The sequence below is a fragment of the Fringilla coelebs genome (assembly GCF_963513975.1).
Source record: "Fringilla coelebs genome assembly, chromosome: 3".
Classification (NCBI taxonomy): Eukaryota; Metazoa; Chordata; class Aves; order Passeriformes; family Fringillidae; genus Fringilla; species Fringilla coelebs.
Genome location: NC_140030.1, coordinates 33,412,104 through 33,424,342, shown reverse-complemented (window position 1 = coordinate 33,424,342; position 12,239 = coordinate 33,412,104). Strand labels below are relative to the sequence as shown.

The 12,239-nt window shown below is 37.9% G+C and overlaps 1 protein-coding gene across 1 annotated transcript in view; it reads left to right on the top strand.

Annotated features, from left to right (window-relative positions):
• The window catches only part of ELOVL4 (ELOVL fatty acid elongase 4), a 33,136-nt gene extending 22,453 nt beyond the window's left edge, over positions 1 to 10,683 (top strand). Inside the window, exons 3-6 of the mRNA XM_084202752.1 lie at positions 562 to 642; positions 7,099 to 7,270; positions 9,469 to 9,596; positions 10,092 to 10,683. Coding sequence (XP_084058878.1) covers positions 562 to 642; positions 7,099 to 7,270; positions 9,469 to 9,596; positions 10,092 to 10,367 — 657 coding nt within the window. The 3' untranslated portion in view covers positions 10,368 to 10,683. The remainder of the gene's footprint in view (positions 1 to 561; positions 643 to 7,098; positions 7,271 to 9,468; positions 9,597 to 10,091) is intronic.
• The last annotated feature ends 1,556 nt before the right edge of the window (positions 10,684 to 12,239 follow it).

The window sequence follows — 12,239 nt, the reverse complement described above, 5'->3', positions numbered from 1 at the left end:
ATGGGGAATTTTTCTCCATCCTTTTTTCCACACTGTGTTTAGTGGGTATTCAGCTTTGGCTGTTCAAAGTTTGGGGGGGGAGGGTGTGTTCTGGATTTTGATTGTTATACTGTGCTAAGAATTGTAGATCCAAATTATCCAATCCCTGTCTCTTGGATAGTGTTCTCTTGAATCCATACTGGGAATAGCATTTCTGTCAATTGTAGTGAAAGCAATTAGGTATTTTCTGTTTCTGAAGCTAGAGCCATCAGAAAGAATATTAGTGTCCCAATAGCTTAAGGTCATACTGGAATTTATTGTACAAGGCTCTAATTATCTGGGCAGATACATGCAGGGAAAAATGAGTACTTTCTTTATAATTTTTAAGGAAAAAATAAATAATCTGTAGCAATAGGTTGTTAGAACTAAATATTTGCTTTCTTCAATAATTTTCTCAGGATTAAGAATATTTTAAGTATTTCTGTTCTGGTAAGTTTGACGTAGCAAGAAATTTGCTGATAATTGTTATAAATGTGCTTTATGTATTGTATTTCCCCTCATGTGTGACTTTAATATTTTCAGTTGTTCTTGTCATCAAGAGCTCGAGGGTACAGCTACGTCTGCCAGACTGTGGATTATTCAGATAATGTTTATGAAGTTAGGGTGAGTATTTCTTTTTTGTATGCCTATATGAATGTGTGTAATGTACAGCACTACCATGATGGTTTAAGCCTTTTCTGAAAACAGTGTTTCCACTGCTGCTGTCAGCAATGGCTGTATCCCGTTACATCCTCACAGGCCACTTCAGGTTTGACTGCATCCTACGCGGCAGGTTTAATCAAAATGCATCAGCATAGTTGTGCTAACTTGCATCTGACTGCTGCAAGTAAGGGGAGTCTTAAAGATACCATCCTTGGCTTCATCCACAGTTGTACCATCCAGGGTAAACTTTGTGTACATCCTTTGCTTCCCATCCTTTGCTACTGCCAGGGTAACCGCAGTAAAGGTGGTGTGTCCTAGGCAGATCAAAGCAAGTGAGATTTGTCATCTTATCTTGTGGTTGCACTTCACCCATACTGGTGTGGCAACTCTTTGTCTCCTTAGCCATGTTTGGCTTTATGAGGCCTTGCTGGCATTTGGTAAATGTATTATCAGTACATTTCATTGTATAATCTTAGATTTCAAATATCTGGGTTTTGGAAAACATCCAAATTAAAAGCAAGTGCAGATCCTTGTTCATTTTCGTAATGCTGTTGATTAGCTCACATACTAAACCTTATCTTCCAGCAGAGCTGACACTGGAGAATCTCTCAGCCGTTCTTGCAAGTTTCATGTACAGATTAGGACATGTTCCTGAAAATGCAGTGAAAATGCGTCATGTTTATGGTAGTTTGAAAAATGTTTGTCTGTGAGGTGGCTGCTCATGGACAGTGTTAGTGAAAGCTTGTGCATGTGGCTGGGGTGGTAGTGGGAGCAAAAGGTTTGAGTCTTACACCTTGTTTATAATGGCTGATATTGCAGAACAGCTCTGTGTGTGTGGATTTTTATTGGCATTATTGCCAATCTTTCCCCTTTGCCAATACAGTGCTCTCACTATGTCAGTCACTAGAATGAGTCTGTTAAAAATTTTGTGGAAAAACAAGATCTAGCAGTGTATAGCAAATGCTCAACAGGTTTGGAGTTTTTAATAGATTAGCAAAATAGAATGCCCTTGTATTTAGCTGAGTGACATTGAGGACTGGTGTGGTATATATTGAAATAATTTTTATACCAGCTCAATACAAGCAGTAGTCTGTTTCATAGCCTCACTTGTAGGTGCACTTGTTTGTGAGAGATCAGACCTGCTCAAAAGAACTATCATCCATTTTGTTTGTTATGACAAGTACAGCATTATTATACAATGAAATAAAGGCAAAATGACCTGAAGAATGTATTTAGGCCATATAACATGTCCAGATAGGAAGGATTGCTCTAGCAATATTTACTCTTTTGACTTCCTGACTTTTTTTCTTTTTTTTTTAAATTTTATAAATTTATTTGCTGTTTTTGTGGATTTGCATAAAATTTATCCCTGAAGTTTTAAGTTGTAGCATGTTCAAATTGCAGCTGAGGGAGTTGAGGAAGGAGGGAAAATGGAGCCCTCTCAAGTTGCTGCAGCAAGTGTATAGTATGCTATCAGTCAACATTCTTATCTTGATCATTTTCTGGTAGTTCTTTTGAATGAATTCTCAATTTAGGTAAATAAGTTGCAAGTAGAAAATTGTCGAACTGAGGATCCTGGGGTACATTTCTGTCCTGCTTTACAGTATGTCATGCTCTGGATTTAGGAGGTATGCTGGTTTTTGACACTGTCAGACCAAAAAAAATAAAAAATCCAAACCTCCTCAAGATTTCGTTCACCATCATCTTTCATAACACAAACCTGCAAAAGCAATTTTAAAATGTTTTTGCAGTTTTGAGTATAGAGTTGATAAGCATTTTAGCACATCTCTCATGTCCTTTTAATAGATCTAGATACTAAATGTCTAGCATTTATTGGCACCAGGTTTGCTCTGCAGAGAAACGCTGCACTGCAACAGTAGAATCAATTACAAAATGCAATGACCATATTTGTAAGGGAGTGAGTAAATAAATCCTGTGTTGCTCAGATAAAGAAGGCTGGGACTAGCTCACATGGAAACAGCACTGAGCCCAGAAGGCATTATGGAACATGCTCTGAAAAGCAGAGCTTCATATATGACTTTAGTTTGGGGCTTTGAAATTTGGAGCAAATGTTGAGAAACATGAAACTAATTGTATATAGTGGTGTAAATGGCAGCATAGGAGCCTTGCTAGGGCCCCCATTTCTGGATTTTTGGCAATGTGCCACTGTGATATTGCCATCACATTGAGTGGCCTCCTTTGTGTAAAGCTCTTTATCATAACAAGGGGTCAAGAAACCATCCTTTGTCATTCAAGAGACTACACAGAGCTCCCAGAAAACAGTTCTCCAAAAAAAAAAAAGTTTGGCTATCCTGGATACCAGAGAATGTCCTTTTCTGCCTCTCCAACCCACATCATGTATCAAGACAGTAAGCCAGTGATTTTAAGGGAGCAAAGTAAGGACATTTGGTGCCACTTCCCCTGTACAGTTTAGCAGCTCAGCAACCTGTGGCTCAGAGACCTCTTAAGTCAGACATAGCCTCTTTGGTTTTCCAGTTTTTAGGGGGATATTTTCCCATGTATTTTTCTTCAACTTTATATTGACCTTCTGGCTTTCACTGATGGTTAATTGTGTAGATAGTTTACACAATATGTGAAGAAGCTGGTCCTCCTGTTTACTGTTTTGCACCTACCTACACATGTTAATCTCATTCGGGCTCCCTTGACTGTTCTACAAGAAACAATGGACAACTGGAGCAAGCAGGGATGAAAATTAAATTCCCCAGTTGATGAAACATTTGCTGAAATAAATTCCTTTGTGAAGGACTTACCTGATGTATGTAGTAGGCAGCCACCTTACTGACTGCTGGTGGGAAGTTGAGTGGTTTTGTTATGAAAAAAAATAAAATGTTCAAAGTAGACAGGAAAGAAAAGGGGGTAGAAAACCTCTAAGAAAGTATTTAGAGAGATCTACAGATGTAACTTGGGAAAACTTTTTTCCTTATAGCTTAAGAGTCAAAATAATAAATGCAAAGGGCGATGTTAAATCTATGCTCCTTTGGGAGCTTCAATATTTGAAGTGAATGATTTCGTAACACTGTCTAACTTAATGTATGCTGGTGTCTCTCAGTAGTCATTCCCCCATCTGCTTATGTTTGTGTGTGCTTGTTTACCAGGTCAAAGTTCATCTATTTTATTAGCATTTCTGAAGAATTGGGAATATGGGGCTGTGTGAATTGGTTCTTGTTTTAAGTGTGATGATTGTAATCATGAAGCCAAGCAATGGTTGTTTTCTCTATTATAATTGTAATCTGCATTGTTAGTATTTGTGTCTGGAGCTTGAGGGGTTTCCTCTTATGAAAAAGACATAATAAACTGTAAACTTCAGTAAACTTGACTTCACAAGTTCTGTAAACAAAATTCTATAAATGAAAATACACTAGAAAAGCTATTTCAATTTTTCACGTTGCTGTAACTTCACACCCCTTAATGGATAAATGTCTCCAATGCAAAATGAGGAAAAATGCTGCAGAAACAGTCCTGTAATAAAACAGCCCTCCAGTCAAAAACCCTGCAGCAGGCAGAGGGCATGGGATTGGACCTCTTGTTGACCCCCTTAATCCTGGCTGTAATGTAATCTTTCTGTGCCATCTGGTGTTTTAACAGACTTACATTGGTACATATGAAAATCACCAGAAAATAGATAGTTGTGACTAGTATTGTTCACCACAAGGATGTGCCTTTATAATGCATGACTCCTTTTCTTTTCAACTAAATCTTTTTTGCATGCAGTGTCCAAAAGCTAAAGGTTAGGTCATGATTTTTGATGCTTTGCAAAAGAAATTTAATAGTAGCCATCTGCTCCTGACATGGCTTACATATCAGTGTATTGTTCTCTGTTTCTGCCCTTTTTCACTGATATTATGTATGGCCTCAGGCAAATGGCTTGACATTTGTTTCATTTTTTTCTATAAGCTAATGATGAAAACATCTGTAGAAGTCACTGGAAGTACTGAAATAGATCATCAGTACACAAAACCTATCAGGTTTGAGAGTAAATGGTAGAAAATTTGATGATAGTATGAGAGCAAAGAAGCTAACAGGCAAAAAAATCGACAGGAACACAAAATCAGCAGGTATAATCCTTCAAAGAGTCCTGTTGTGTTTCTTAAGTGATGGGAAGCATTTTTGTCTAAAGCTCAGATTATTTTTACCCAGGAAGGGCAATTGCTTTCTCTCCTAGGTGCAATTCAAAAGAAGAGTAATGAGATGTGTTATGTGACTTGTCCAAGAACATATACTGAACTTGTGGCACTTTGGGTATAAGACAGAAGTATTTTCGTAGGATTTTTATATTTTGCTCTGTGTCACAGTAAATTGGCTATTTACTTATTGGATATTTGACTTATTGTTCCCTTATTTCATTAACAAAAATGTCCATTTACTTTATAAAAGATTTTATGGTGGTTTGCTTGTGACTGACCTCCTGGTTCTCTAAAAGTTTCTTTGAAGAGAGGCTCTCAAAAGAGCTAAAGTATTGCAGTGCTGGATTGTCATTTTATGGCTATACAGTCCAAAGTGTTTATTGTTAACTTATGAAATGAAAAGATGCTTATCTTAATTTATGTAAGAGAAGCAACTTTAGCAAAGACCTGTAAGAGATGCTGGACTGTTATGCTAAGCCATTGGGTGTGAGACAAACCTTGATGTGGGTGTTATTAAATACCTGACTACCTGTCCCAGAGGCAGTACTGGGTATTGAGCAATATATACATACATACATATATATATATATAAATGATTCTTGCAGCTTGCCTGTGTGTCTGGGAACTCCAAGATCTGTGGGAGTCACTTTTCTGTCATTAAGCCTCTCTCCAGCTTTAGATATTAATATCTCTTCATATAAAAGTGAAAAAATCTGTCTCCTCTTCCCAAGATGTGAAGTGGGCTAAATCACATCCAGAGAGAGAGAAGGGTGTTCATTAATGGATACATAGAAGGCTGCAGTTTGGCATCAGTGAGATGTGCAGTCCCTCTGGGAAACTGCAGAGCCTGCAATGCAGATATGCAGCACTCTTCTTCTGTGCTGCATTTTTTGCTTCTGCTGTAATTTCTCCTAAACTGTTCACCAGACCAATTATAGCTATGGCAAACTTAATCTGTAGAGAGATGAGATGTTGTCCTTTCCCACTGCTTTGGAGAAGTGGAGGAAAACACAGTGCAGGGCCATAGCATTGCTCTCCACAGCTCTTTCTGATTCCCCTTATCTCACCAAGAAGCATGTGTGGAGTTGGGAAAGGAAGGTACTCTGTGTTAGCTATTTTTTCTTCTGTCTTCCCTGCGCACTGTGGGGGTGGTGAGGTTATTTCACGCCATATTAAGTTAAGAAAGTCTGATTTACCATCAACTGAGTCCTGAAAGACAAGGCCAGCTTCTTACAAATAGTGTGTTGTGACATTGCCTGCTCTCCTTGCTGGTGGTACCTATTCCAACTCTTTTTTTTTTTTTCCACTCTCTGTGTGAGTCACCATCTGGTCCCACCCTTGCATAACAAGCTGGATGACTTACAATGCCAAAACGAGACTTGTTGCTATGTTTTGGGATCTGGGAGGGAGTCCCTACCACCACCATACTCCCATATCATAGCATTAGCATATTGCTACACAGAGCTTCTGGGCTTTACTTGCTCTGACAATATCCTAATTTCAGCAGGAAGCCCTGTTTATGTTGCATCCTGGGCAAGATGCGCTGTGATGGGCGGATGAGAAAAAGAATTTTGGGTGTGTAGCACTTCCCTGTTGGGTAGATGGATGATATCTGTTCAGTTTGTATGGCTCCTGTGGTCTCTTTTTTTCTACTCCCTGAATAGCAGAGAGCCACTGGGGGAAAGCTGCTTTAGAGAGGGAGTTACTGAGCAGGCCAGGAGAAGCTGAGGGAATATTGCTGTAAGGAATATGAAATCTGTGCTGCATCTAACTTTTTTTGATATCTTTCCACCCATATGCCTGTGGTACTGAAGGTTTCACCTTTGCAACTTCATTTTATCATCATGTTTCTGCCTCATTGTTCTGACCACATCAAAGTGTTGCCTCATTAGAGGGGGAAGCCCTGTGGCAGACTTCTTCTGCAAAGCTTAGGAGAGAATGAGGACACAAACATCCTGTGCTTTACTGGTAAACTGTTCAGATATGGCAAAGCTTTTAACTATATCAGCTCTTTTTTTTTTTTACAGATGTGATTTGTGAGCAACAGGCTCAGAATAGCCTTCTTCCATAATTTTCTTCCATGTCCAGAACAGATGAAAGGAGTATTTTTTTGTTGTTCTCATGCTGTCAGATGTTTGCCAGCACCTCAACATTTAACCAAGATTTAGGGAAGGCAGCAGGATCCTCCTCTTACAGTAGCTAGCTGGTGAGAACGTTATTCCATTCAGCTTGGAATCACTCAAACTTACATAGTCTCTGTTTTTCATTGCAGATAGCTGCTGCTTTATGGTGGTATTATGTCTCTAAAGGAATTGAGTATTTGGATACAGTATTCTTCATCCTGAGGAAGAAATTTAACCAAATTAGTTTCCTTCATGTCTATCACCATTTCACCATGTTCACCTTGTGGTGGATTGGTATTAAGTGGGTTGCAGGTGGACAAGGTGAGTTCCCTTCCTCTCACATGCTTTTGACTGGGCAGGAGGGAGAATTATTATTGTTTGGGAGCAATAGAAGAAAACTTTATAGACTTGACTTAATAATATACAAAACTGTTTATTAATGCATCCAGTCTCCTTCTGTGGGAAACATGGGGGAGGAAAAGATAGCAGGGCAATAATCTAATGAATTGCAAAACTTCTTTTCTTTTCCTCATGGGCATCAATTGCAAGCCTGAAGTTCTGCCTTCGAAAGTATCTGTATCTGTGGGAAACAGAAAGATGTATGCGTCTTGCTTAACTTTAATTTTTGCAGATACAGAGAGCTGCAAAATCTAATTGTGGGCCACATTCTGTGTGCAAATTTAATGAAGAAAATGGAGATGCTATTTTGGCATTGTATATGAGTTTGAGGTTTGCTTTTATTTTTATTAAGAGGCACGTATAAAATTCTGAAACCTTCCCTAGGAGGTGAGCCAATAAATCTGTCAATTCACTTTTAAAGCCTATTCATAATGACACAAGTCTAGATTCATTATCAGCCTTTTTCCCCCTTGCTTCTTTTCTAAAGCCTCCATCAAATAATTTTATTTTTGTTTTTTTTTACTTGCCACACCCTTCATTGCCTACACTGTACTCTTGCTCCTGTTGTTTAGCCTTGTCTCAAATTGAAAGCTCTGCAGAGCTGAGGGTACAGGGAAAATGCCCTGTTTCCTTTGAAGTGTGCTTTGGAGGCTTGCAACACTGAAAATACCATATAGTGAACACAAAATACCATACTAATATTTTGGGTTTGTTGTTTTGGTTTTTTTGAGCCACACTAACACTTAATGCATGGGTGGTTTATGCTCCCATTTACTATAGATATTTAGTACTGAGTGGCCACTTACATTGCAAGGACAAAATATGTGAATTTCGTGTCTCTTGACTGCCTTTTAATTTCCCTCACATAATATGCAGGAAGCAGGTACTCAACCAGATGTTTAATGATCTTTATTTGCAACTGCACCTATAAAATAAGATTATTGGAGACTGGATGGTTACTTGTAGTCTTGCTTAGAAATTCCCTGGATATCCCAAAAGGCCCACTCCCTTGTTGCCTTGTCAGAATTTTCATGTTAAAAATCTGCAGTTTTTAATACAACAGTTACAACTATTTCCAAATTTCTTTAAAGTTTTGTGTTCTAGCACTGCCTCTTAGTTCCTAGAGGCCTGCAAAAAGAAAAGCAGCAGTTGCTTTTCTGCATATATGTTGCACCACTGCATAAATGTGGATAGGTCTGTGTTCTTCTATTTTCTAGTTGATAGCACACTGCTTACATAGACAGGTCTATTATAAACTAGACCCTATTACAAAAACTGGGTCCTGACCACACGGGCATCTGAGCTGTTGGATGTCAGCAGCTATTGTCTGTGTTGCCCTAATTTTATACATTTAGAGTATTTTTGAGCCTCTCTGTCAGTGTAAGAATACTTTAACAAGATATAAGGTGTTTCTGTTAAATGGCTGCTAATCTTGACAAAGCAAAGAGATCTTAATGCAAATGAAACTGTCAACATGCATCTAACGTGGATCATTCTGGAAAATGTTATACTACACACTGACATGTTTAAGAATGCTAGATATTTTAAATCATAAATAAAGAAACTAAAGATTATTAATTTAGACAAACTCACCTGGCAATGCCTTAAAGTTCTTATAAACATGAGTCAAGTCTTGCTTTGTATGGGCTTTTTTCAGCCTATTTAATCAGATTTCCATGTGACTTTCTTGACTTCTTGCTGAGAAGTGAACTTTTGCATTTAAAGACAGTTTAAAAGACTCAAATTCAGAGCCTGGTACTTTATACTTTACATTGTCAAAAAAAGCTTTTAATAATCCTTCAGAAAAACAGTTGCAGTTACACTACAACAACTAATGTGGAATAGATGTCACTTATGTTTGTTCAACAAAAATCTTATAAAAAGCTTTGGCATAAGTAGTTACATTGAAGATGTGACATACTACTTCCATTAACATCTGTTTGTGTCAGCACATGTTGACAGCCAGGTCTCTATTATACTATTCAATGTTTTGGAAATGGAATCCTGACATGTCCTGTGCTTTGTAATTTTTGCAATTAAAAATAATTGTACAAGTAATACTGGAAAATAATCTTCTTTTCCAAAATTACATGATGGTCTTCCCTTCTGTTCCTGGACAGCTTTTTTCGGAGCTCAGATGAATGCGTTTATTCATGTCATTATGTACATGTATTATGGATTGGCAGCTTGTGGCCCTAAATTTCAGAAATACCTGTGGTGGAAACGATATTTGACCATATTGCAATTGGTAAGTGATTCACCTCCTTTTGGGATAAAGGGTGTTGCCTCTGCATGGATTTGCATTTGCAGAGCTTTGGATCAGATGCTGCTCCTTCCAAAAGTTCTCTGCCTGACACTCCTCAGTTAGAATACTTCCTGGAGATGGAAGCATTTATTCAACTTTGAAAAAACATATGCAGAATAGATGAGAGTTTTGTGAGTTAAAGTCTAATGCTTCCTTGCTGGTTGTTTCGAAGTGAATAACAAAAGCACGTTCAAAATGTAGAGAAAATTCAGATTGCTTATTATCTTCTCATTTTCCTGTTTCTGAAAACTGATGCCAGATACTGCAATAAATGTGATGCTCCTGGTCAAGCATAAATGTGCCTTCATGAATGTGACAGCTTCCCTACCACCTCCCAGTTCAGCTGCTTTCCTTACTTAATGAATTGGTATAAACTGATGTGCTCAGACCTACAGAACACATCCAGACGTTTTTGATTCTGTATTTTCTGTCTTTCAGGTGCAGTTCCATGTGACTATTGGCCACACAGCCTTGTCTATTTATATTGATTGTCCTTTCCCTAAATGGATGCACTGGGGTGTCATTTTCTATGCTGTCACCTTCATTTTCCTGTTTGGTAACTTCTACTATCGGACATATAAGCTGCCCAAGGAACCTGTAAAGAATGGCAAAATAGCAAATGGTGCTGTTGCAAATGGAGTAAGCAAACCAGAAAATAATGCGGTGGTGGAAAATGGAAAAAAGCAGAAAAAGGGAAAAGCAAAAGGAGAGTAACTTGATCCAGGCCTTAACCATTGTTGGCAGTGAGGAACCTCCAGTTTGGTTTATAAAAGGAAGAAAAAAACATTATCTGTACCAATTAACCTTAGGTTACTGAAGAGCTAGAACACAGATATTTTCATTATTTATGAAGATTGTTTTAAGAACAACACTAAAGTTGAATTTCTATTGTAATTATGTAATTATCATGCATATGGTCTCTGTGTAAACTTGTAGACTGCTGGTGTTGGTGAATGTAAGGAAGAATTGCAGTTGATTCCATGTTTAGCAGTCCAAAAGTTAATACTACCATTGATACAGGCAGTTTTGTTGGCACCCACATTTCTTGGGGGGTGGGGGGGAGGGAAAGGAAGTAGCATTTGAATACTTGTGCTTTCTTTCCAGAAAATTATTAAATTTCAAATTATGACGTATTATCTAATCAGAATGTGCAACTTTTCTTCTCCTCCTTGGAGAGTACCTTCAGACAAAATATGTGCTGTCAGAACAGTGTTTGACTTTTCAGACATTACTTGATTTAATTGAGTATCTGTTACAGTTTGGTTTTTGTTTTATTATTTTTTCTTGTGTGGAAATATACCTACCTCTTCATCTGCTGAAAACAATATTGAGCATTAAATAACTGGTTTCTGAAATATGGAGTCCTCTAATCTAAATATCCGTTAATACTAATTCAGGAGCATGTGTGTTTCCCTGTGGGAGTAAAAGGGATTTTTGGTGGTATCCTTTGATCAAGTCATCATTTTAGTGTAAACTGAAATTTTGGAGTGGTACTTTTAGTAGAGCCAAGTCAAGAGTACATTTTAAGAATGTGTAAATATGAACAAATATATTGGTCAAAACAAGCAGTAAAAATAGGCCTGCTGCTTGTTGTCCATGACCTGCATTAAATCTGTGGCACTGACTGATACTCAGAATGGTAAGATAATGCTATGGTGGAGAGAAAACAGCATGTAATTCCATTTAGAAATGTTGTGTGCATGAGTAGTCATGCTAACTACCAGACCAACCATCACTTTATTGGGAGAGAGAATTCGGTTTAAAAGTACTAAATACAGCAAACATAAAACCGTGAGAACGTTGCTATTGCTTGATACCTGTCAAAACTCCATTTGTTAGACACTTGCAGGCAAAGTATTGCTGATAGACAGGCCACCATTGTAAGTCAAAACTGCTAAAATAAGTAGAAATTTTTAGATGGATTTTCATTTACATGTTACATAAAGCACTTTTTACCATTCCTTTTGTGAAGATAATAGGGAAAGACTTACACACCTTCTGAATAATGTGATTACTAAGAGATACATTTTGAGCTGCTTAGCATGCAATGAGTAGAAGATAGGTGGAATTAGAAACTATATCCTGAATTACTGTGTTCCTTGGCCATCACTGCAAGAGCTGCATTGTTACTGTCCAAATGCATTCCCCCCAGCTCTGGTCAAAAACATATCCAAAGGTAGCAGCAGACATACATCTGGCAAGTGGCACCATTGGTGCAGAAAGAGTACACGGGACTGTGAGTATAAAGTGAGTGACATGTTTAATAGATTTTTGTATCTCAATCATCCATTGACTGTTTATAATATGCAAGCAGGTCACATATTCTGGTTCTCAGGTTTGTCTTGTTTCTATTTTAAAAAAAAAAATCTAAACCCAGAAAGCAGGTCCTAGGAAAGAGAGTTTTGGATATAGTCTGTTGCATTAAAAAATAATTCCTAATGCTGGAGTTGGTTCAGCTGGAAGGTGGTTCATCCCTAATCAGCACTACTGTGGATTTTTTGAGCAGAATGTAGAATTGTGAAAAACTGTCTGCTGAGCTCAAATGCATGTGACCATTAAGTTTCTTATCTGCTGTGTCTTCTGATT